The sequence below is a fragment of the Astatotilapia calliptera genome, chromosome 16 (assembly GCF_964374335.1).
Source record: "Astatotilapia calliptera chromosome 16, fAstCal68.1, whole genome shotgun sequence".
NCBI classification, from domain to species: Eukaryota; Metazoa; Chordata; class Actinopteri; order Cichliformes; family Cichlidae; genus Astatotilapia; species Astatotilapia calliptera.
Genome location: NC_137437.1, coordinates 9557477 through 9584403, shown reverse-complemented (window position 1 = coordinate 9584403; position 26927 = coordinate 9557477). Strand labels below are relative to the sequence as shown.

At 42.4% G+C, this 26927-nt stretch overlaps 1 protein-coding gene across 18 annotated transcripts in view; it reads left to right on the top strand.

Annotated features, from left to right (window-relative positions):
* Positions 1 to 2137: 2137 nt before the first annotated feature.
* The window catches only part of caska (calcium/calmodulin-dependent serine protein kinase a), a 166250-nt gene continuing 141460 nt past the window's right edge, over positions 2138 to 26927 (top strand). For all 18 annotated transcript variants that reach the window (XM_026144194.2, XM_026144191.2, XM_080290968.1 and 15 more), the window contains exon 1: positions 2138 to 2885. In XM_026144194.2, coding sequence (XP_025999979.2) covers positions 2827 to 2885 — 59 coding nt within the window. In that variant the 5' untranslated portion in view covers positions 2138 to 2826. The remainder of the gene's footprint in view (positions 2886 to 26927) is intronic.

Below are 26927 nucleotides of genomic sequence, written 5' to 3'. Positions count from 1 at the left end.
TCTGTGATTGGGCCGCAGGGTACGATTTGAAACTTTTAAAAAACAAAGCAAAATAAAAACAGTAAATAGACAGATGGACTGACCAACCTAGAAGTGATAAGAAAAATAATGAGGTTTGCATGAAATCAGTGGAATGTGGCTTGTGGATTTTTACAAAACAAGTTTATTTTATTTTATTTTTAATAAAGTCTTTTGTTGATCTTTTTTACAAAATGGGTAACTTTATTACTGAATAATTACCTCAGAAAGCATTTTCTTTATGTTCCTTTATTTTTATGTAAAAACATAAATAAATAATTCCACACACAATAATAAAAAATACAATTCTGTGTCATCAGGTTACATTACATCATTTTCATATCATTTTGCGCCCCTGTGAAATCACACATAGACATGATAACATGTGAAGGAAAATTCACAAAGACAAGACAAGACCTTTATTAGCAGAGCAGGAATTCAAAACAACACACACTGACCAACGTGCTAAGAAGCAGCTGGCTTCTTTTGATACTCTACCTGCCTCATGTGAGTATCTGGAATGACCCAAGTCTGAAGGCTAACGAAGCCAAATGAAAATCTAAATATATACATAAACCAACACCAAACCAAACTACAATAGAAAGAATGAATTTTCGCATATATACAGATCTCTGTGAATAATTAAATAACACATTTAATCAGTTGGATATTAGAAATGTTTTGTTTAAACTCCTCTAACCTGTTACTTTGGTTTGCCCCAGGGGCTCTTAATAAGCAAGTGATTGAACTTCTTTTACTCTTTTGCTCCACATCCTGCTGAAAACCAGGAAAAGGTGAGCACTGCTAACATCTATATTAGCACAGTTTTTTTTAATAAACTATGAAATGCTAACTGAAGTTTAACAAGCCAAATAATTGTCGTGAGCAGTTCTGATTAAGGTTTTCTTTTCAACGCAGGAGGGCCAGCCACACTCTGTTTGTCCACCTTCCATAATCTGTCAGTGCAATAATGCTCAAAAGAATCAACTGAACTCAATAAAGAATTTCTCAAAAAATAAATGTGTCTGTGATTAGACTTTCTGTATTGATTGTCCATAAACTAGTAAAAAAATAAAGGTCAATATAATGGAACCCCTGGTCTCATTAGATTTTGATCAGTGATTTCTGTAAATACTATCATGGCTGCCACAGTGAGACTTGGGTCACTTCATTCAGTTAAAAACCGTTTAAGCAAAGCTATTTGAAAGCAGTCCCAGTCTGTGGTGGCCATACCTCTGACTACTGCTGAGCAGCAAGGTTAGATAAATGTCTCAGGACAAATGGGTTTGCATTTAGACCACCGTATTTTAAGGATACTCAATAGGGTGAGAATTCAAAGCTATTTTAACTTGGTGAGTCTCCAATAAGTGATTACTTGTACGATTCAAATTGGCACAAAAGCTCACATGTTCCCAGGACAATTTCTTTTTTGTCCAGGCAACAATTCAAAAATCTAAATATTCACTTACAATCTGCAAACTAAAGAGGCTGGATCCAGGAAACAAAGATTCATGATTTGACAGAGGATAATTCCTCAAATATGTGGGCTGTTCATACCTAGAGCCCATTGTAACTTCAGGGTCTTGTTTTGTACAGATCCATTCATTATGTAAAACAATTAGGCACAGGCTCAGCCCGGACAACTAGGGAAAAAAGTTAGATTTTTTTTTTCGATGAAAATTTGTTTCAAAAATAGTTGCTGATTATTCTTTGACAAATTTAAGCTTTATGTACCTTTAATCATTAAAGAAAAAAGTTAGACGTGACTTCTTGAATACTCAACTTAAATAATATACTTCCTAACATTTGCGAACATTCTTCATTCATACTACTCGCTTCCGGGTGGGAACTCCATTGAAAAAGTCCAGAGGAAACTGCGGGTTTAGAGAAATCTTTACGGCGCCACCGGTCCGCCATATTGGCTCAAAGCCTATTAACCTGACAAGGGAACCGTGAGGAAAGGCTTGGCGCCAAGATGGAGGGTAAGGGAGCAGTTTCATAACTCCCGTGTAGGAGGAGCTTGGTTTTCTGGAAGCTCTGTAGAGCTGAGCGTCCGGGCCAAACGGGCGATAGTGGGAAGAAATAAAAGGTAAACCAGAGGCTGCAAAGTCTTGTCAAGCCGAGGTAAAAGACGAGGAGTGCGACGCGCGTGGTTTTGTACGCCAAGGACTTGAACCAGGTCGTCCGTTACACTACAAGAGGACTCTGTGTATATGCGCGCGCACACCCCCGAAAACACTGAAGAGTAAACCCGCAGCTGTTTGGGATGTGAAGATAACCGTAACCCACCTGGTTCAGCGCTGTAACCCGAACCTGATGCACAACACTGCCTTACCGGCTCGTTTCGCCCTCTGTCAGCACAACACTGAAAACGGTGACCATGTCTGCGTCGTTACGGGGATTGTCACGCTGGTGAAGTAGTTTACTATGTTGTTTGACAACCCTGTGAGGTTTGCTTTTTGAAACGGGGGGGCACGATACCGGGAAAGGCGGGGCAGAGCCCTGGAATACGCAGCTCTTCCCTGTGCCGGTTCACTCGCAGCGGGGGATTTTTATTTTTTGGGGGGAAGCGGGTACAGGGGGTCGACGAAGGAGGCAACAACTGGGATTTGGAAACCTTTCTTTGCAACTCTTTCCCGACTTACCCTGCTGCTGGCGACACGAGCGGCGTTTTGTCAGTTATTCCTGACACTGTCGTCTGCCCGTAGCACTCCTTTTAGGACCATAAATTGAGGTTTGGGACGCATTTCTTTTTCTTTTGGTGGGGGGGTGGGGGGTGGATAATTTTTCCCCAACCGGGGTCGGACTATGGCGGACGACGACATTCTCTTTGAAGATGTGTACGAGCTCTGCGAGGTCATCGGCAAGTAAGTGTTGCTCTGCTGCTTTTTTTGTTGTTGTCATTTTGCAGTTTTTCTCGTTGGCTTTCCGATTGCCCCCCTCTGATGTTCCTGAAGATCTGGCACACGCGCTCCTGCACGCGCAGCCTGAAGCGTCCCCGTGCGCGCCCACAACAAGCGTGGCAATATTTGTGTAGGAACTAATGGCGCGTCCTTGGTCATCAGAAGTGAACGTAAACAGACCCTAATCCTACTTTTGCGCCCTATGTAGCACTATATCGTTCTACAGAGGCGCAAGCCTCCCCCGAAACAACTTATCACGGGAGATGTAATTGTCTCTTTATGATGCCACGAGCTCATAACACCAAGTTTTATCGCCCTTATTCCCAGATGAAGCTAAAGAGCCGTTGTGCCTGCGTGGGTTGTGTGTTACAGTTGCCCATACACGCACTACTTGGCTACGCGGCTGTGCTTTGACTTGGTGGCACTTGTCAACTTGCTGCAGAGATTAAAGGGCAGGGCACACACCATCCATGAGTCATGCTGTCCGCACATCTGGCGAGCGTTAGTGACCGAAGGTCTAATCCAGACTACTTGGGAGTAACATTCCCTGCACGGGTAAGCTGATAGCAGTGCATGCATTTTGGGAATGTTTTTGCACAGAGAAGCTGTATTTCTAATTACCCTTCTGAGGAATGGGATCCAATATTTAAGAGCCGTTATGCTCACACTATATTAATAAAAACTGCGAGGCTTTTGTTGCATCTTCTGGGACTGTTACAGTCGCAGTATAAATGAGCAGTAAGACCACTTTAAACTCTCAAGATAATATCTTCGTTGTTAAATGTGGCTGGAATTTCACAAAGTTTGGTGTAATTACTTTTGTGTAATCCTGTTTGGCTGTAACAAAGCTGGGTATATCATTAACCGTTATCCCTGTAATTATAATCTGTTGCAAACCAAGCAGAATGTATTGATGGTATCAGTGTGTGAAGGCAGGTGTGGCTGTGAATGTTTCCATGCTGCTGTTGAAATTACTAATAACCAGCTCTACCCACCAAATAGATGGTCCGGTTCTTTCTTTTCCTCCTCCAATCTAACAATCTGGATTCTGTAGTCCTTAACCTTCATGGTCTTTCAGTTTCGCTTGTCTTAATGGCTGCAGCACTTAAAAGCATGCCTGGGGCTTCCCAACTTGTCATTGCAGCGCTTCATAAAGGAACTGAGGATGGTAAGAGAAGAGAAGCGGCTGCTTTGTTTTGTTGAGTAGTGGGAATCTGAGGGGAAAAACTGTTTCTGCTCTGAATAACTGAGTGTGTCATCCAAACGTCTGGTGCTGAATGAAGCACTTCATTGGGCGCACAAACAGAAGCTCCGTGTGAATCAGTTGCTTGGCAGGCCCAGGCAGACGTAGTCAGTCAGTCATGGCAGGGCTGACTGGTTATGGGACTTCTGCTGTGTCACAGAGATGGTTGGCTGTGTGACGGGGTGATAAGACCTGCAGCGCATGCACTACATGTTTAGGCAAGCCTGAAAACACAGAGTGTGTTCTCTTTATCCCCATACAGTCACAAGCAATTTCTCCCTCACTCCCCCCCCCCCTCCCCCCCGAAAAAAAAAATCCTCCTGTCCTCATGTAAAAAATACAATCATTAAAAATCTTGAGCCAGGATCTGAGACAAGCGGCTTTGAGTCAGCCGCACATAGACACACTCGCCCCCAGTTTTGCAAAGCGCAGCCCTTCCTTAGTGTTTCGGACAGTCTGTGATTTACAGTTTGCATGAGGAGAGACAGCGGCCCTTTTATCAGCCGACCTGCTGTTCTCCGTGTGGAGGGCTGCTGCAGCCACAGCTTCTTTTTAAGTCTCCACTGAAGCACCAATTGCGGCTTGTCATCCTGAAAGAGACGGGCTTGACCGGAGGAAAACCCAACCAGATGACGACACCGCAGTCAGCAAAGGCATGACTTTTAAAAAGCCTGACACCCTGGATGCTCGTGTGTGTGTGTGTGTGTGTGTGTGTGTGTGTGTGTTTGTTTTCGGCAGGGTTAGACCCACATACAATTCAGAATAGCCTAAAAATAGGCTATTCTGAATTGTGCTCAGATAACACTGTGTGTGTCCCAGATCGTGTGCTTTGTTAGGTTTAGGGATGGTCTGGAAAACGTGCATTGTTTGAAGAAAATTTTGTACCACGCTTGTATTTCATTTTATTTTTTTTCTTAAGCATGCTGACCTCGGACAAAAGCCTGTCACCCACGCGTGCGTGAGTGCATTGTGTGTACATCTGTCTTGTTGCTGTCACATTGATCCCGCCTTCTGTGCTACTGCATTCTGAGGCATAAAAACAAAAGGATGGGGCAAAGGAGGGAGTAAATAGAGTTGTTTGGGGCTGGAAGACGAGAAGGAGCAGAGGAAATTTGGGTTGGAAGATGAGAAAAGAGAGGCTGCGTTGGAGATGGGATGAGCGAGGGAGCAGGCGAGGGCAGGGGCACAGTAGACGGAGGCAGTCCATTAGTTTGAGTCACACATTAAGAGACATCCTGTGCCTTCGGGCCGTGCTCTTTCCGAGTTCATCCTTGGAAGAAGTTGTCCGTGTGTGCCTGTATTTCTCATGGCAGGGGGCATAACACAGCAGTGTGCATAAAACAATGGACTCCAAAGAAGAGGCTATTTACCATTGTTTTGTTTTTTTAAATCCTTGCAGCTCTAAACTGTACTGCAGTTAATGCTTGATGACAACAGAAACATGCTAATTTCAATGCATCCAGCCTATGATGTCATGCTGTAGCTGCACGGTGTGGTCTGCGCTGTATTAACAGCACCGATGCCACAGTCACAGGCCATTGAGAGTTTATGCAGCGAACCATAGGGTGTGTGTGCTCTGACATCTCCTCTGTTAATGAAGCCCGAAACAGGAGCTAATATTACCCAGCTGAATTGATCAATGGGCTTCCTGTCCTGAATATTTGGCCTTGCTGTGGATTCAACAGTGGATATTGTTCTAGAACATACATCACCGTGGAGCCGATCCGCTCCACTGTGAATAAAACAAATTACCCTCCATTTGCATACCTCATAGCCTAGGAGGACACTCGGGGGTGCTGTACAAAGCCTGAATGTCATTATAACTCTCAGCCCAAGGAGGTGTGTGTTAAAGTTTGTGTGTGTTTGGTGCCTGTTGTCAATTCTTGCAGTCGTGTGGTCTTATGTGTCCTTTTTTTAAAAAGAGGTGACAGGGAGTTTTAGCCCTAAGGCCTGGCTCCATCTCCTGTGCATGTGTGCCATTCGCCTCATGGAGTGAAGTGCCACTGCTCTGTAACCCACAGGGAATGAAATACCTGCTAGTTCACTGTTTTACTGAAGACCTTTTCTGCTTCATGTGGAAGGAATTATGGTAATAACAAGGAGGTCTGGTAAGTCTCCCTTGTCCTTGCACTTTCCTCCAACTAACCAGATTACTTAATTACATATTTTAGAGGCTGTGTTTTGTGGATTTTTTTCCCCCCACATTAACCGTGTTAATTAAGCATGTGCAATGCTGACCTAGATCAGGACAGACCCATTCCCTACAGGAGTTGAGTTGTTCGCGGCCTTGCGGTTGGTTTTATTAAGTGGTTACAATTGTGGCTAGCTTCTGCTAGCTAATGTTGAGAATGACCGGTGGGCAGTATTAGTGTGGATCAATGAATTGGCCAGAAGGGTATGACAAAGAAACAAACACAGTCATGGCACTGCAAGGCCCATGGGCTATGAGTCAGTAGGTCAAACGCTGCTTTGTTTACATTGTCAGAAAAATTGCATTTCAAAAGGCATCCTTCTAATAATGGGAATTAATGGCACTTGGGTTCACAGTTCAAAGATTATTCCCCCAAAGTAAAAAAAAAAAAAAAAATTGCTTGTATTACTGTTGACATGCTTCCCAACACAACAGCTATTTGTTATGTGTCACTTCATTGAGTTTAAGTTATTGAGTGAGACATTAAGACCTGTGTTTGAAGCATATTAATAGAATAATTTGACAAAAACTGAGCTGCTGTGCAGTGCAGGCAATCCAAGGAGTTTACGGCCAAGCTTTCGCAGATGAAATTCTAGCGTTTAATTCTTTTAGCTGGCTTTAATTAGAAGGATTCAAGTTGCATAGTCCAGAGAGAAATGGGTGATGCCACAGTTGCTTCCCCCCCACAGGGTGTTTGCTGTGACTGTTCTTTAGCACCTTTTCCATAAATCCATTTTAATTGGGAGACAACAAAAGGTAGAGAATAACATCAAATTACCAAAAAAGGTCATTTTGACAATTTTTAAATAATGTGTCAACAGTAATGGTTGTGACTGAATTGGGACCATGGCCTTGTGGGAATACATTCATAGTGTTGTCTCCAGGGCCTATGCCTGCTGCACTGTTTGTGTGTATATGCAGGCAGCTTGTATTATGTGATCTTTGCCTCTCTGTCGGGTTTTGGAGGGAAATATCTGCTGAAAGGCTGGTTCCCGCATGCACAATTAAACATAGATGATTTAACAGAGATCTTGCTCTGAACCACTAAAACATTTATCTGTCTTCATCAAGCTGGGGAAAACACCCTTAGCAGATCCTAGCAGCTCTACATGTGCAGCCCTATGTAAATAAAACTACATTTGCTATCTTGTTGAAACCACCCTCACAAGAACAAGGTTTCTTGATGTCACACAATGGCTGCCTCCTGGAGAATGCCTAGTTTGTGGTCACAGGTATGGCTTTCACACTGAGATGTAGAATTTCTTCGAGTGGTATTCCTCTGTTTGAGAGTAGGGCTGCCACGATTAGTCGACTAGTCACGATTACGTCGACTATCAAAATCGTCGACGACTAATTTAATAGTCGACGCGTCGTTTGAAGCTTTGTAAGATCCCAAAAGACGCAGGAATAAGTAGCAGGATTTAAGAGTGTAATAACGGACTGAAACAGAAGATGGCAGCAATGCATGTACAAGGATGCCAGCTGCCGTTAAACCCCGAAGAAGAAGAAGCTGTGTCCCAGAATTCATAGCGCAGCCCAGCTCAGTTTCCAACAATGGCGGCAGCTAGTTAGTTTTAATATTACTCTTATTATTCTTTCTGGGTCACAAAATAAACGTTTAACATATTTTCAGGCGAGAATGTAGCTGTGTAAACCTCAAATATCTGCTCAGTTTATCAGGACACCACATATTTTAAAAAGCGCTCTGACGTTTTCAGAGACGTCTGTTACCCACTAGCTCGATAGCGAGCCGGGGGCAAGGCTAACTAGAGCCGTGAGAACACCGGACTCCTGGCAAATCGTTTTCAAACCCACCGCTGTCTTTCGCTACTCAGGTTAAACATGATATATAAGTCACTTAGATAACTTAACAATGTTATTGTTTGGCTTTTTTTAGTATTTTATTTGTTCCTGAGTAAATCGGTTTGGCTGAGATTAAAGTTATAGTTTTTACACAGCTGAATAAACATCAAGCAGACAGCTGATTATCAGAAGTGTGAGATGCTCCAGAATTTACTCCGGTGTCCTGTTATATTTTAGATAGCAAGGAGTTTATTAAACTTCACCGAAACAATCTGCAAATTTCATTAAAATTTAATAAACTATCATCTTGTCTTTATTTTTAGTTAGCACAGACCTTAAACACTTAAAGCTGTAAGCTAATGATAGTTATATTAGACCAGATGCTGCTGGTGCAATAAGCTGTAGTTTTACGTCCAGTGGATGATGATCTGATTAGTCGACTAATCGCAAAAATAATCGGTGACTAGTCGACTATCCAAATAATCGTTTGTGGCAGCCCTATCTGAAAAGATAAATGGATCTTGCATATTTCAGTGTTGCATTCCAGGCTTGTGTTTCTAAAAAATAAATAAATAAAAATGCTTTTTTAGGGTAGACACAACCTATTCTCTACTAAACACTCAGTCTGACAGGCATGGATGGAGTCACAGGTTCATTTTAGGTTAAATACAGATGTTTTTTCACATCACTGGGGTGTCATGTATGCATAGCAGTACTTTAGTGCAGCATAAATGAAGCTGTTTTCTAGGGACCTCTTTGTACTTCTTGTTTCCAGATGTTTGCATAGTGGGAAGGGAAAAAACGTGCCACCTGACCTTTTTACTAATAGAGCAATCAGTCATGTTCTTGAGATGACACGAAAGAGAGGCCTGTTTTTATGTGGTCACTTTCACTGTTGTCAGATTGCAGGAGTATTTCACTTTCCTTAGCAGTTGCTTTTAGGACTAAAACATTCATACAGGCTCATCCTCCTGCCGTGCCTTGAAATTTGGATTGAAGATCTCAAATGTTTCTATAACTCTTGGCTCCTGGCTCGCTTTACAAGTGACATGGTAGCATGTTCTGCCTGGAAATGGTCTAAAATGGGAATTTAAACTTGCTGTCAACAGTTATTTAATTTGCTTGGCTTCAAAACATTGGATAATTTCCTTAGTAGAAAGACGTGTGTTTATCATCACAGACACTGGTATTCAAGAAGGAGGATGATCATTTTCAGTGCAGTAAGTGCCTAGATTTTGCACACATTACTAAGGTAAACTCCTTTTCTTGGTTTCCATATTTCCTAGTTTGTGTCTTTTCTTCATTCTGGAAGGATCAGCTGTCTTAGCGTGTATCACTATAACCCCAATACCAAAAAACCTGGGACATTGTGCGTTCTGTTTTTAATTTACATTTTTCAAAATGTAATATAGAAAACATCAAATGTTTGAACCGATAAAAATGTACAATTTGAAATTGATGGCAGCAACATGTCTCAAAGTTGTGAACAGTTTTACACTTTGCCTCGGTTCCAGTCTTTTGTTACTCCTGTCCCAACTTTTGAGATGTTGCTGTCATCAGATTCAAAGCAAACTAATATTTATCATGTAATAGTAAATATTGTATTTGTTGTTTTCTGTGTTCTATTGTGAATAACATAAGGGTTTTGAGATTTGCAGTTCTGTTTTTATTTACATTTTAAACGCTGTCCATTTATTGGACTTGGGGTTGTATATTCATAGGCTGTGTTCACACTCGTAAAAGAACGCGTTGAAGAGCCTGTTTAAGTGCCAAAACATGCTGGTTTGAAAGAAGTATAGTCGGAGCCACCAAGTCAATAACCATTCACATAACAGACACTTTTACCTCCCGTGGGGAAAATGAACTGTTCTTACTGCAGTCAGCCAGCTTTTTCTCACAAAGAAGAAGTAGACCTTAATCTACCAGCCTCCAGTGATATAAAAATAATTTTACCTGGCAGAACACAGAAGTTGTTCATTTGCTGGTGCCTTGATTGGACAGTTATTTTGTGGTATTTTATAATGGGTGATTTTTGACCCCAAACGAATGCAATAAAATCTAAAAGTCCCACAAAGAAGAAGAAGAAAGAAGAAAGTGTGTACATTATTGTACTTTATTGTAACCCCCATTTTCTGATGGGTGAAAATGTCAATTTTTGGTTGTAGTCTGATGCTGAAAACAGCAATTTTTTTAACATGCTTCCAGAAGCCAATAAACTGTCAAGTTAGAGCTCTTATTCATTGATGGGCAACGTTATCTCTCTCGCAAAAGAACTTTGAAAACAAGTTTGAGGCACAGAGGTACTTGCATAAACCTTTACTAAGAAAAGATGCACGTATCAGTATAAATGATATAATCCAATTCTGTATCCTATTTGAAAATAATGATACAATTTAAAGCATTGAGCAGTATTGGCCTAGAACTCCGTAGGAAATTGCTGGTAGCAAATTGTTTGACTTTTGGAGTGATGAGGATTGTTTTTACATATTGTGAAAGGGTTTAATTTTCTTGGTAAGCATGCCGACCTAATCAGCTCCAGTCTGGTAGGAGTATCCACAGAAAATCAAACAGTTAAGTCACAATTAAAGACAGTGTAGAAAACACTGGTCACTGTTTTTTAGCTTGATGGGACGCCTGTACCTCACAGACATATTGCACAGAAAATAGTTGCATTGAATAGAATAGCTTTTTATTTATTTTGCCACTTTGCAAAAAATTAATTTGTAAAGTGCACGGCAATTTCTGTTAGATGTTTAGACTCTTACGTCAGGAAAACCGTTTTAGCATCAGCACCATAATATTCCATGCTCTCTCTCTGGACATGGGCATAAACCTCATGACCAGATTTGAAGAATTCACAAATAATAATAATGATCTGACTTTCAATGAATATTTAACAGTAAATAAAAAAAAACAAACCCTGCTATACTAGCAGGAAGTTGTTGTAAAGCGATTTATGTTTAGTTGAGAGAGGGCCCTCAGTGTTCAACCAGCTGTCTTGTCCCTCATACCTGCCCTGAGTCCCAGATGAAGGGCACTGAAGCATGGCAGGCAGTGCACACAGTCACATAAGACGTACCCACCAGTTAACATGTGCACTGTTTTGTATGTGTGAGCACATGTGCCTCCAAGTCAGGAGTTTGCGGTCACAGCAGGTTTCTGTTGGCTAACAAGGCTAAAGTGGCTTCATTAATGCATTATTAATGCAATATCATTCAGCTGACCCGCATGTCCGAATACCCTCCCACAGAGCTTTCATGTGTGTATAATTAGGTTTAACAGCAGGTTATAACACACAAAGGTTCATTTACAGAGGTGATGACATTCTTTGGAGTTACCAAAAGCTGCTGATGCAGTAAGTGATATTTCAGAGCTTTACCTTCACATCCTTTCTTTTGTTTCGGGTTTATTTTCACTGCCCTCGTGTCAGTGTTGGGACCTCCTCAGTCTAAACCAGTTTCCATACCGTATGCCAAAGCACACACTGTCACCCGAGTTACAGCTGAGCCTGAAGGAAAATAAAACACCCACCTTGTAACACACAGGGAAAAGGCATTTCTGCTGTTTTTGTAGGAGTAGCAGAAAACGGTGTTCATTCTTTGAACCAGCACAGACTATCAGAAGCCACTGGCTCAAAAATGTGTTTACTGGTTTCTTGCAGCAGCCAAATGAGAGCTGTGCCTAAATCAGAAAAACTGCTGGGCTTAATGTCTGACATGTGCTCTCAGTGACAGTTGGTCCTGTTTGTTCAGTGGAGGAGGAAGGAGGAAAAAAAATGTAGGAAGAGAGAGGTTAGACTTACACACTCGAAGCGGGAACCCTCCTGTGCTAAAGATGGTTTGCAGATGTTGAGAGACTTTGCAGTGATTTCATCTGTGTTCACTTTCATCTCTTTCATATATGACACAAAAACACAAAATCTACCTGTTGCATAATTCAGGCTAAGATGTAGTGTCTTGCCACACAAAGAAAAATTGCACAAGCTGAGGACAGTTACAGAGGTCACAAATAACAGGTCTGCATTATGTGTTTACTTTCTGGGAGACATAACAAGAATCACAAGAACCTGGAATGTGTGCTGTGTCTGTGATATAATGAGAGCTGAGAGGTAGAGCTGTGCTGGTCACGATGTAAAGCTGTGCTGCTGCTGTGTTTAAGTACCTCATAGTGTCTTAGCATGCATATTAAAGGAGCTCAGAGTCATGTGATGTGCTCAAATATCGTGGTTCTGGTTAGGATTATAGCAAAACTAACCAAACTATTTTTGTCAAGGTTCAAGCATTAGGGGGATTACTTAAGGGGACAGTGTAGGGTGGTGGTGGGGGAGGGGGGGGCTGCTTGGGAGAGATGATTGTGCAAAGGCTTTGGATTGTATTGGAGAGAATAGTAGATGCTAACATATCCTGTGGAACTGAAGTGTATTTGTGGCAGGGGCTTCTTGTGCAAAGGCATATTGATGCTTTATTAAATAAATTCATGAACGATATGTGTACATCATGACAATAACAGAGTAATAATCAGCAACTCCCTCTCCACTCAGTTCATTATTCTGTTGATGGATTCCAACACTGTCGTCTCATATTGTGAGAAGGACTGCAGACCTTGTGTTGCTCTGTAGCCTCAGTAAGCCAGTCCGTGCTCACTGCAGATTCTGCTTGGAGTGGTCTGTTTATTTCACAGTGGACTTGTAGAGAAGAACAAAACCTACACTCTATCTGCAGTCCACAGTTGGAGAGCTTTGTCCAAACATGGCTCAAAAGACTCTAGAGAGTAGCTGACATCAATGACCACTCAAAATAACATTGTAGATGAGCTAAATAAAACTTTGACAGTATTGCTGATAGATTAAAAAGTAAGATTTTTGTTTAAACCTCTTTATTTGTATCATCCACTAATATACTTCCAACTGTTTTATCAGCATTAAACAAAAATACAGACATGCTGAAAGACTAAGAAGGCTGCGGACATTTGGCCCTTTAGCACACATACTGTAATTTTACACTCTGTGTGATATCAGAATTTAACACCATCTTTAGATAAGTGGTCGTATGAATTTGCACTGAAAAAGAACTGGACCTAGGGTGGATCCCCGAGGCTTGCCAGGCTCAGTTGCAGCAAACTGCTGAAAACTTTGTCAAGTGCACAGCAATTTCTGTTAGATGGATAGAAGTCAAACTGTTTCCTGCCTTAAGGCTTTCTCTTCTTAGTGGCAGGCCCGTGGTTGATGGAGATGGACATGAAAGCCTGCTGATATACTGCTGTTATACATGAGGTTTCCCCCCCTGCTGTATTAAGCTAATGCTCTATAAGTGTTTCTATAGAGCTACATGACTAGAAACAAGAATTACTCATTAACTTTACGGTTAAATATCAGCCCACTTTGCTCCTTATGTGCTTTCTGTCTCTCAGATCCTTCTGTTCTTCACACTGTCTCTCTGATGGCTGTGTGCAAAATGCAGGTTTATTTAATTAACCTCTATTTAGCGAGGCAGGTCTATTAAGAAGAAATTTATACTTTCAAGTCAGGTGGAGGTGGAAAACATTTGCATTTCTCTTCTTCAGTGAGCTGGTGCTGTGTTGATTCATTTAAATGTACTGTGTGTCTCAACACTTAACAGGATAGAAGTGGTGATTCATGTATCTGTCGTAAAGTGAAACAGAAAAAGCTGTTGCTAAATGGCTGAATTGTAAACAAAGAATTACAGGGCTGCACCTTAGTGTAGGAATGACCTTTGGCAACTGATAATTCATTCTTTGTTGGATCACTGTTGATCAAACAAACTCAGATCCACCTTTTATATGTGTTTGAGTTTCATTTAAGATGAATGTCCCAGGCGAGCATATATTGACATAAATTCAGTATTTTGACAAGGGTTGAGACAAAGTTTATCATTTAAATGTGTTTTCTTAATAAGCAGGAGAGTGGCCATGAATTTCTTTTTAAATCATTTGAATAGTCAATGTTTTAAAAAAACAACAACAAACAAACAAAAAAAAAACTGGGAGAGTTTTTACCTTCACAGGTGGGATGTAACACTTCCACCAGAAGGTGGTGATTAGTGTACCTACAAAGCCCCAATCAACAATAAGAAAAGAAAGTGAATTTGCTCTCACTACCAGGCCTCGGGAAAACTCACGTACGCACAGGAAAAACATGGAAGACCAAATACTGCTGCAAAAGTTTAGAAATTCATTCAGAAAATTACTCAACGTTCAAAGCACCTGGTAAAGCTAGCTCATTGCAGGTCTGCCACTATTATGTGTAGTCAGATCCTGGAGTCTGTTAGTCTGACACTTAATTCTTTACAAACCTATAAAGACTTCTAGGCTCTAACAAGTTACTACTACATTAAAACTGTTAATTGGACAAACACACACAGAGCTACCTTGCTTTGCTGCCCTGGGGGATGAGTATGAATTTGTGTCTAAGATCTACATAGCCGTTAGTTAAAACATTAGCATTTACCATTCAGATCAACCGATTTTCACTTCATATTTGATTTTGTGATGGGCCTTGTCACATGAAGCTGGTTGTGTTTACTTTAGTGCATCCAGTTGTTCCAGCATCTGGCTTAAATGCCAATTTAATTTGTTTACACTGTAGCCGATTCATACCTGACTACACACGCGCGCGCGCGCACACACACACACACACACACACACGTCTGTATAGCTACAAGCTGTGTTTGTGTTGTATGTGCGGCATGTTCACATGCCTGTGCTCTGTGGCTGCATGTGCAGTCTGATACGTTCTGATGGTGGCCCCAGTGTAAATGAGAATAGATGAGCTCCATTTATTTCATTCAATTAGTCTGTGTTGTTTCTGTGTTTAACATGCTTTTGTCTGAATGGTAATAACGGGCACCTGAGAGAGGAAGTGCTTGTGTGGTTGGAAGAATGAGAAACCCTGATCACACTCTTGCCACCCTGCCACCCAAACAATGGTGGATATTGATTAGATGAACATTGAAGATGAAAGTTGACTTGAAATGCACAGACAAAAAGGAGGCAGGATACTTTGCCAGAACTGCTTGTCAGACGGTACCTTTAAAACCACCCTGCTCTCACATATATTTCCATATCAGATCGGAGGAGAATTGGGGGTCTATTCAACCACACATCCACGCTGGCCTCATATTGTGTTAACCAGATATGAAGAGTAGACTGCTTAAAACCAAAGAACATAAATATTCAAGAACTCCTGCTCTTTGGACTTTTGTTCTATTTCTACTTCATAGAGGAAGTTTATAATGGCTGGGTTCTGTTTAACCACATCCCCAAAACGTGCATTTTATAGGGTAAATTGTTTTCTTCTACAAAATGTCATTATGTTTTTAACAGAAAGGGTCAATACACTTGATAGTATCAAGGATGTTATGGATGTATGGATGAATGTCATTCTGCATTAGGGATGTGTTACTTTGATTTCACATATTAAAACAAATACAACTTTTTATAAATACATAAGTTTCTGTTTTGATTTCTCTGTTCTTCTAATGGTTGTTTTATTTATCATTTGACAAAAGGTGCCATCAAAGAAACTATGTATAAATCTATAATGATTACCTCCTCGCCATGCTGTTGAGTACGGCTTTCGTGAATCACCTTGAATTCCAATACTTGGAAGCGCCTTTTATATATGCACGTTCATAAACACTAATTTTCCCACTGGACATCACCCTGTACCCGTTGACCTGTTGTAGCCCATGGCTGTGGTGTAGTTTAAATTTAAGTTTAAATATTTATAATGGTGGAAGATGAGATGCAGTTTATGGTACACGTGGTTGTCAGGCACAGGTAATGAATATTACATCTTTAGATTTCAGCGTGTGTCTGTTTTATTCAGCTGGCTGTATATTGGGAAGATGTTTAGCAGTCAGCCGCTGAATGTGGCTGCACCCACAGAAATCGGAAGAAAATGAAAAGAAACAAGATGGATGAGAAAGAGATGAAGGTAAAGTGATAATGTGGAGGTTAGGAGGCTTTTAATATTTGGAGGAGCAGCAATGTGGAGGGTCTTAACGGGCTGCAGCCACATTTAGCATGGGGTGTTATGGCTGTGTTGACATATTGTCTGACAGATGGGTGACACATGCTCAGTGTCCCAGCCCCATTGTAACTACAAGGGGGACTTGGTATCAGAGGCACAGAGCAAGACTTGCTGAAGGGAGCCTGGTGGAAAACCACATTGTCTTACTTCAAGCTGCCACAATCTCACAGTACAGTGCACAATTAGCACCTTAGTTACCCCTTTATCTGGCTTCCTGTTCAGTGTCTCTGCTCTCAGGTAAAATGCCACTTCAAAATCAGTAAATCCTCAAAAGCCAACAAGTGTGCACTGGCAGCATGTTTCCTGTTTTCTGTCTTTGTGCTTTATACGTAAAAATCGCTGAACCACAAAATAATACTACTCTGGAAAGTCCAAACTCTGGTGTCATATTTGCATCAGTCTCGTCTGTCTCCTTTCAAGATGGTCAGCCTCGAGTTTGAGTAGTAGGTGGCATGATTCGGCTGTCCCACTCAGGATGATAAATGGATTATCAGGAAGCTCTATTCTCTTCCTACCTAAAAGCCACGTGATGTGTACTGAACCACACGTACACCAGCACTCCACGCACCGTGGGCTCTCTGACTCTTTTGTGTCACTCCCACTGCTGCCCTTGTGTGGTGTCTCAGCTCTTATTTGTTCCCTTTTTCTCTGTCTGTCAGTAGCTTAAATGGAGCTGTCATTACTCATCCCTTCCATACAAGTGCTCATATAACTCCTTGGAAAGGTGGAAAAGAACGGCACCACTGTCATTTTTTTTGGCCTTCTCTGCCCTACCATCTGGAGCATGATGGGTATGCCCTGTGAGCGGGTGCGGTGAGGAAATATGCTCCAAAATATCTCTCATCTAAATCTGTCAGCTAAAGGCGCACATGCACAGCAGCATGAATGTGACAAACACTCAGTGACCGTGTTCACCTTCTCCAGGACTAGTGTGCTCTTCATTGTGAGGAGCCTGTAGTGTTAAATCACTGCTTATTTGTTTATTTTGTCCATCCATTATGGATGCGTTTGTGCTTCGTGGATGCATGCGATCGTGGCTAATGAGTTGGCAGTTCGTCTTGTAATCGGTAGGTTGCCGGTTCGAGCCCCGGCTTGGACAGTCTCGGTCATTGTGTGCTTGGGTAAGACACTTCACCCGTTGCCTACTGGTGGTGGTCAGAGGGCCCGGTGGCGCCAGTGTCTGGCAGCCTCTCCTCTGTCAGTGCACCCCAGGGTCGCTGTGGCTACAATGTAGCTTGCCATCACCAGAGTGTGAATGGGTGGATGACTGGATGTGTGGTGGGGTCCTCGCTTTGGGGTCCTCAGGGACTAGTAAAGCTATACAAATACAGTCCATTTACCATTACAGAGGAAATGGACTGCTAGAGATTCTCATTCACACACATTCTCAAATATTTGCCCTCTCTTCCGGCCTCTGACTATACCTCCTAGTAGAGCAGGGCGATATGGCCAAAAATATTTATCACGATATATATTTGAAAATTTGCGATAACGATATAACCGACGATATAATTGATGCGAGACAAAATACAACTCCACAACATTACTAGCGCAAAAAGACAACCTTCCATTTATTTTCACTTAAACAAGAAGCTGGTTTTTATGTACATTAAAGCTTTATAAAAATGTAACAGTGCAAATGCAAATTCCTTGCTGAAAGTTTAACCAAAAGGCATTTCCAGTAGAAATGGGCTGACATATACTGAGCATAACCATGTATAATATCCACTGAAGTTAAAAAGAGGTGCTTTGCAACATTAAACTGCAGTGTGCAGTACGTATTTTTCGCACCATAAGGTGCACGGGATTATAAGGCACATTAAGCGAAACAAAGCAGTCAGATAAATCAAACTTTATTAAACTCATTCTTCTTGCTTCCTCCACTTCTGTACCATTGATTCATTAATGTTGAATTCTCTGGCAGCTGCTCTATTCCCATGTTGTTGCAGTATATTAATGACTAACCTCGTATTGTGGATGGATTATCTCAGTTGTTCTCCTGACTGAAGTTTGGTCCGTTTACAGCATCCTGCCATGCGATTGCATTTGTCTCTAACCATGAAGAACCTTCACGTTAACTTTTATAAGTGGAAAAGTGTATAGTGTTCGTCCTCCAGCTTCACTGTTTATGTTATGCTAACATAGCTGTGTCGCTAGCGATCACGTAGCACATCATTATATACCAGCTAGCCCAACTTCAGTAACCCTACAAACGTCACTGCTGTTTAGTTTCCTGTCTTCATTTATGTTGGAAGTGATAGCAGAGCTGTACGTTTGAATTTTTTCAGAAATCTCTCAGTCAGAACATGCTATATCATGCTTAGGTAACTAGCGAAACTAGCGAGCTAACTTCCGCTAGCTTCCTGCTAACTTCTAACTCCGTTAAATGTAATAACTTTTGTTTTCATGGATGCCTGGAAGTTAAACTTTATAGTTACACCTGGTAAAGCAGCAATGCTGATCGTTTTATTAAAGATGAAAGAATTTAGACAGTTTTTAACTCTCAGTGATGCTGCAGTGTTGTTTGACCTGAAGCATACGGAGTTTAGGACCCAGATTACTCCCAGATTTAAGAGCATTTTAGTCCGACAAATACGACAATAACAACGGCCGCTTGCATGTTCTGCAAAAAAAATGTGCTTTGTTGTGTATCTGACGGACAAACACCAAACCAGTTCCACATCACGGAAGTTGCACCATTTTTACAAACCAATTCTGGTTCATCTGTTTCACTCAACAATCAGCCATGTGCGTATGAAAACAAAGGCACTGCGCATGCGCGCTTTACTCCCATTCTATCGCGATATTTCATTTTCCTATCGTTGCCTAACATTATACCGGTATTACCGTGAACGGTATAATATGGCCCAGCCCTACCTACTAGTTGTTTGCTGCTGGGGCTGGTTGAGCGGGAGTGATGAGAAACTCAGTTGAGATCAGGTGAACTCTGGAAGAATGAGTCATTGATGGGAGGAGGAGTGGGGAGGAGGATGCCTGCGTGAGGCATGATTACACCAGCTTGTTCTCTGGTCGAGGACAGCAGTGTTGCAGCTGCCTTTAAATCACCTGCTGAGATGAGAGAGGGAGTGTTAGCTAGTGTTATCATCATGGATTTTAAGGAATACTGCCATTATAACTATAAGATTAAGATTATGAAACAATACAGTTGCTATAATATAAATCTAATCAGTGGTGTAAAGTTTAATTGGGCCATACCTCGGCACCATGGGACAGGGTGAGCATGCAAACGCTGCTCAGCCAGAGTTCAAACCAAGAAACTTCTTGCTCTAATACTTCTTTCTAGTCCACAGAGTTCGTGTGAAGGATGCATATGCATGTTTTTTTTGTTTTGTTTTTCCCCCCCCCATTTATTTAACGGGTTACACTGAAGTAGTGGGTAGTAATTGAAAGGCAGGGGGGTGCAACCGGAAAGCTGAAGCCCCTTTTCCATTAGTACCTACTCGGATCAACTCGTCTTGGTTTGCCAAGGTTTTCAGAGTTTTCCATTAGGTCATAGTGCCTTGTACCAGATACAGTCTTAGTACCTGCTTGCCCGGGGTTCCGAGCAATCTGAGTAGGTACTCATATGTGACAGCATCAGACTGCATGCCACCGATTGGCTGGTCAGTAGCATCACTCAGTAAGTCATGAGAACGTCTCATTTATGAATTAGGAATTTTTTTTTTTTTTTTAATTACGCCTTTTTTTTTTTTTTTTTAAACCCGGCAACGTGGGAACTGGCTAAAAAAAACCCCAATGCTGTATTCCCTGAGTCTGACAAAAAGCCACAGACCGAGCAGCTGGAGCAATCATGCTTCGACGTCCACCTTTTCTGTAGTGTTCGTGTCGCATATTAATTACATCATGGGATGTTCGGACGTGTTCCTATGATGACAACCATGGACGTCAGGTTGTACCGGAGGAAAACCATTTGATCTATGTCGTGGCGAGGCGATCCGAGTAGGTTATAATGGAAAAGGGGCTTTAATGACCAAATCCACCTATTTCTATTTGTGTTTATGGGCCCCAAACCTTCTTAAAAGGAAGCTTTTTTTTTTTTCAAACATAAGGACATCAGTCCATAAAAAAATATGCCATGTTTAAACAGACAGAAGCTTCTTCATTCACACCTCTGGCAGAGCAGTTCATCTGCCAATAAGGTAGTTGGTAGGTCAATCCCTGGCTGCTCCAGCCAAAGTGTCCTTGGGCAAGATACTGAACCCTGAGTTGCTCCTGATGCGTTCATCAGTGTGAATGTGTGGAGCACATAGAAAGAAGTGCTTGTATGAATGTAAATGGTCTGATTCTTATATAGCGCTTTTTTTACTCTCCCAGAGCACTCAAAGCGTTCTATACAACATGCCACATTCACCCAATCACACCCATTTACACAAGCACTTTCTTCTAAGCTAAGCTTCAGTGCTTCCTACCTAACATTCATACTCTGATGCATGCATCGAAGAGCAACTTGGGGTTAGTATCTTGCCCAAGGATACTTGGCATGCAGACTAGTGCTCGAGTAGAGTAGAACAGTGCTATATAACAACCAGGCCATCTACCATTTACCACATACAGCTGTCCAGCACTGGATTAAGGGAGTTTGTGTCCAATTGTGTGTCACATCCACATTAGCTGCCAGCTGTGCAGATGTGAGAAGGGACCCAAGATTTCGACCCCCTTCAGTGCTTCTTTCTTCCTCGACAACAACAGTTTTAGCAAACTTTAATGTGAACAGCTGAACACTACAGTACAAAAAACTTCCAGGAAACAGCAGGCCAAGCTAAGCACTAATACTGGCTCTTGCTGTGCTTAGTGCAACTTTACAGAGGGAACTGACTGCTGTGTTTTAGTCAAAACAAGAAACAAAAACCACAAAAAGCTGAAATGCTGCTGTTGAATGAAGTCTTCAGATCCATTTCCCAGCGCCAACGTGTTCTCAGTTTTGCATCTCTGGTCTGAAACTACCCATAGAAAAACTGAGCCTGCAATTCAGAAATTGTTTTATTTTCCTTCCACCAAGTGGATGCAGCTGGAACTGCTATTTATAGACAATGTGCAATGAATGACTGCACACATGTGGTAGGCTGCTTCATTTTGTTGCCTCTTCCCAACATGTGCAACAACAGAAAAAGTGATGGGTTTAGCTATACTGGGAGAGTGCCTGCTCATAGACTGTGTAACCCAGGAGCTAACATTTCCAGATGTTCCCTGCAGACGTCACATGCAGGCAGTTGGAGAATTACTGTGATGAAGGGGAGGACAGAGCTAAGGATACACTCAGCTTTCTGAGAACCGCTCATCTAAGCATGAGTGAGTGACTGAAGTGATTTGTCATGGGAAATGGCAGAAAAAACTAAAATGCAAATATCTCCAGCTGTCTTTGTGAGAAGCAGTTTAAGATTTGGACCATTAAATTATGGAACTATATAAAAGTTCGTGCTCACACTGGTGCTGCCAATATATAATCTGGTATTACCTGTGTTGGTAAGCTAATATTAACTACTTGCAAATTTAAATTAGCCACAATGGGCACTGCTCCCCCCCCCCCCCCCCCATGGATTTCCTGAAAAGCTCTGAACTCACCTCTGCCAAAGCATCTGACCAAGCGGTGCTCCTGGCTTGTTGTGCGAGTGTGTTCCTGGCACATGCTCAGCTGGTGTCAGGTAAACATACTGAGGACTGGCATTTGAACTGAGAGGAGCACATGCTGTTTAAACACTTTGCTTCTTCACAAGCCCTCTGTTTGGTAAACAAACATCGCACATTCCTGAGTCCGCTGTCACACACATGCATACACATACATACATACACACACACATACGCACATTCTCACTTACATGCTCACAAACTCCATATGGTTGGCCAGACAGTAAGGCAGGGTTTTTGCTCATCTCTCAGTAGCGCCTTTTCTGCCATATGTGTGTGTGTGTGTTTGCTAAAGCACTGGAGGAGGAAGAAGTGTGTGCTTGTGCAGGCTGATGTCTGTGGCTTGGGTTTGTCCCCAGTCATGCCCACTGTGTGATAGTGTTTATACACATTGAGCCAATAAATGTAATTGTATCTAAATAGCACTCAGCTATATTCTCATTTCTGCATAAAACAGTTGACGCCTTAGGCCCTAAACTTACAGGAAGGCCCACGCTTCTGTGTAGACTGTGACCTTCAAGGTTCTGTGAAATTATGCACATTGAAATACTGTTGAGAAAAACGTTCTCACATCCTCACATTTGCACATTCATACAGTTTCACTGCATGACATTACTTAACACAAATTAAGAAAAGACCTGCAGGGGGGGCATTCACAGTTTTTTTTTATCTCTTTTCTGTCTTTCTGGTTTTCCCTTTCTCATCCCACTGTTCTTTAAAAAAAAAAAGAAAAAAAAAAGCAATAGTAAATGATGCAATGATGATGTAGATGCTGAAATTAAAGGAAGGTCTTCTGCTGCTGATGTCCGTGTAGCCAGAGATAAAAGTGGGGTTGTCTTTAAATGCTGCAATAACTCAGTGAGTACAGGAATAATAACCAAGCGGCTTGGATGGCAAGGAGTTGATGAGGAAATCAGTGATTCATGTATCACAAACTGCACAAATATCCTACGTCTCCGAGATTTGTTGTCATGTTTGCTGCAGACAGTAGCAGTCTTCACTTCACCTGGCACTTTCAGGTAACCTGCAACCTGCCATCCTGTCCCACCTGTCAAAACTCCTTAAGTGTCTGGGATTGGCCTGTGGCAGATGAGCTGACATCTATCTGTCACAGTCTCCCTCACACTAACACACTGGAGATATTGTTAGCTCTACACTGGGCACCTGTGACACTTGGAAGTGCTCTTACAGGTCACAGAGATTTTATTAACGCTTTGGAAATATGGTTTTGAATTAAAGGGTCCTTTGCTGATCTAGCAGCTTGGTGTGAGTTGGGTTAGACTCAGCTTCCTTCTTTTTGTTCCAATCAGACTCAGTCACCTTATGGAGGGAAATGTAAGATAAGATAAGATAAGATAACCTTTATTAGTCCCACACGTGGGAAATTTGTTTTTTCACAGCAGGAAGTGGACAGTGCAAAAATTATGAGGCAAAAATTAGAATACAATAAGAATAAATACAGTACACAACTGTACAGAATAGAATAAAATACTATATACAGTAGAATAAAATAAAATAAATATACAATAAGATAAAAATAGAATACAAGTACAAATACAATATACAACTGAGTAAAAATACAACGATGACAGAAAGGATTATTGCACTTAGTATTATTGCATATGTATGGATGTGTGTGCTTGATCAGTTAAAGTCTTTATTATGGAGTCTGACAGCAGTGGGGAGGAAAGACCTGCGAAATCTCTCCGTCCCACACCGTGGGTGCCGCAGTCTCCCACTGAAGGAGCTGCTCAGTGCTGTCACAGTAAGTTCATTAGCTCGCATTAACTTTAACAAGGCCCGCCTTCAGGATTCTGAGATCATGTGCTCCATTCTGGCAAAAACTGGCCTAAATAGTCTCTTTAAACATCTGTTCGTTCCCCTCTTCCACTTGCTCATCAGCACTACTTCATGTTTAGCCATTAAACTTCAGGAGTTTTTCAAAAAATGTCAAACAGAATTACCCAGAGTCCAACCAAAATGTTTTAGCCACAGTTGCGTAACACAGAGGAAAATTAAGGCAGCAAATCCTCAGGTTTGATGAGCTGCAGCCAGAGAACGAGGTGCATTTTTCTTGATTAGTGACTCAATTAACTGAGTAATTTTAAGAAGTACAGCAACCACTGCACTAACTGAGTAATGGCCTGTTCATTTGAAAATAAAGAGGAAAAATCACTGCATTCATTATGTTGTTTCCCTATTTAGTGTTTCTGTTGTCAGGCGACTGAACCAGCATAAAACACTTAATTTAATCATGGCATGTTAATACCTCTTAATCGCACTGAAGGGCAATTGTTGCTCTGGGACACACATTACTGTTTGGTGATTGCCAAGCAGCAACTTTAGGAGCTGGAAAGTTAAACCAGCTCTGAATTGATAAATACAGTTAGCCAGACTAACCAGGCTAGACTGGCTTTAGCTGAAGCTTGGCACCCCACCTTGTTCAAATATGTTTAGTTCTTGCTAAAAACAAACAAACAAACAAAATGGGGGGCAAATGTCATCAGTGTTTTTGTTTTTCCACCCTGTTGGGTATTTTTGAACAGCTCTGATTATACATGTAGAAACTGCTGGCTTACTGCGGACCTACATGCATTTTGATTTTGCGTGGATAAAGTCTGTGCGGTGGACTGTGAGAAGAAAATTGACCAACTCTTAGTATTAATATTTGTCTTTATGTGGTCACTTGGCTGTGTGAAGTATGTATGTGAAAGACTCGGCACTATTGTCCCAGCTGAGCGTCGACACCACAGGGTGTAAACTGCTCTCTTTCACTAAAGTAGCCAGAGAGAAGAAGCAGAGTGCTTGGGTTTGTGTGCATGTGTAATCATGTGAGTGTAAGTTTGTGTCACCCTGCGTTATGCAAGGCGTATGTGGTCTGTGTGTGTTTGAGGGGGTGTATGTTCATATATGTGGGCTAATCTTAGCTTTAGCTTTGGATTAAGAGTAATAAGCACATGGTGAGTCCCCCTGGACATGGCTGAGGAGCTGCAACAAGCTATACACCAAGAGGCAGACCTCCGTAGCATGAAAATTTCACCTAAACATTTAAAGGCATCCAAATAATTAAGGAGTCATACATACGAGTAGGGATGGGTACTGGTATCCGGTGCCATGATGGCACCCGCTCTGACATAAACGGTAGTAACCAGACCAAAAAGCAGTGCACATTTCGGTGCTTTATTTCGGTGCTTTTTTTCCCCTGAGCTGTGATACACTTTGGATTCTAGCCAATCATTTTACGTTTCCGAGGATAGTAGGCGGGCCCAGGTATGTACGTCCTTTTAGAGCAGAGCTACAGATTAAAAATGCCCAAGGCGAAGCGGTCAAAAGTCTGCCTTTACGTCACAGCAAAATATGCAAACTCAGCAGCCTGCAACAAGTGCTTTAAGCTGATACTGTGATACTGTCAAAGGAGGTAACACCTCAAATCCGATGAAACACCTGGCAACGCATAGCGTTTTTTTAAAAGCCGAAAAATGCGTTGTATTTGATAGCTTGCTGCGAGACCTCACACCGAGCACATCTACTGCGGGTGTGGTGCCTGTTATCGGACCCGGAGTTAGCAACATCCCCCAAGAACCCGAAGAGGAGAGTCCTGGCCCCTAGCCCTGCCAGTGCAGCAGAAATGATGATGGATGATGATGGCAGCAGCAGCCGTTCTTCTCTGCGTGAGTAGCTTAATGTTGTTCATGTGTAATTTACGTTGAGTAGGCTAATCACGTTATTACATTAATGCATGTAAGGTGAACTAGCAAACATCATCATAGCTACATGCGGCTGTCTTCTTGTTTGATGGCAGATACTCCCTTCACCCTGGCCAAAAAGGCTAAAATGACCAAAGAAAAAGTGGAAAACAGTTAAACATGAGAGGTTTTTGGACAAAGTGTGTGTTTATTCCATTGTTTAAGCACTGCTTCCAGCCAAGAGTGATACCATATATGCCCCATAGCTGCAGAAAAGGCTAACATTGTTATCTTTTTACAAAAAAACAGCTGAACATGAGAGGTTTTTGGACCAACTTTGTGTTCTCCATTCTTTAAGCACCGGTTTGAGCACCATTTAAGCACCGGCACCGTTTCAAAAGTACCGGTTTCGCACCAGTAATGGATAAAACCTAAACGATACCCATCCCTACATACGAGCATTCAGTCACCAGACCTCAATGTGAATTGTTAGCTATTTTGGATGGGCATGTTGGCAACATCCATCCATCCATCCATCTTCATCCGCTTTGTCCGGGGCCGGGTCGCGGGGGCAGCAGCCTAAGTAAAGAGGCCCAGACCTCCCTCTCCCCAGCCACCTCCTCCAGCTTATCCGGGGGAATACCAAGGCGTTGCCAGGCCAGCCGAGAGATATAATCTCTCCAGCGTGTCCTGGGTCTGCCCCGGGGCCTCCTCCCGGTGGGACATGCCTGGAACACCTCACCCAGGAGGCGCCCAGGGGGCATCCTTGTCAGATGCCCGAACCACCTCAGCTGGCTCCTTTCGATGTGGAGCAGCAACTGCTCTACTCTGAGCCCCTCCCGGATGGCCGAACTTCTCACCCTATCTCTAAGGGAGAGGCCAGCCACCCTTCGGAGGAAGCTCATTTCTGCTGCTTGTATCCGCGATCTCGTTCTTTCGGTCACTACCCACAGCTCGTGGCCATAGGTGAGGGTAGGGACGTAGATCGACCGGTAAATTGAGAGCTTCGCTTTTACACTCAGCTCCCTCTTCACCACGACGGACCGGTGCAGCGTCCGCATTACTGCAGCTGCAGCCCCAATCCGTCTGTCGATCTCCGGCTCCCTTCTCCCATCACTCGAGAACAAGACCCCGAGATACTTGAACTCCTCCACTTGGGGCAGGAACTCATCCCCGACCCGGAGTGGGCACTCCACCCTTTTCCGGCTGAGAACCATGGCCTCAGATTTGGAGGTGCTGATCCTCATTCCCGCTGCTTCACACTCGGCTGCGAACCGTTCCAGTGCGAGCTGGAGGCCCTCACCCGATGAAGCCAACAGAACCACATCATCTGCAAAAATCAGAGATGAGATTCTGAGGCCACCAAAGCGAAAGCCCTCCGCCACTT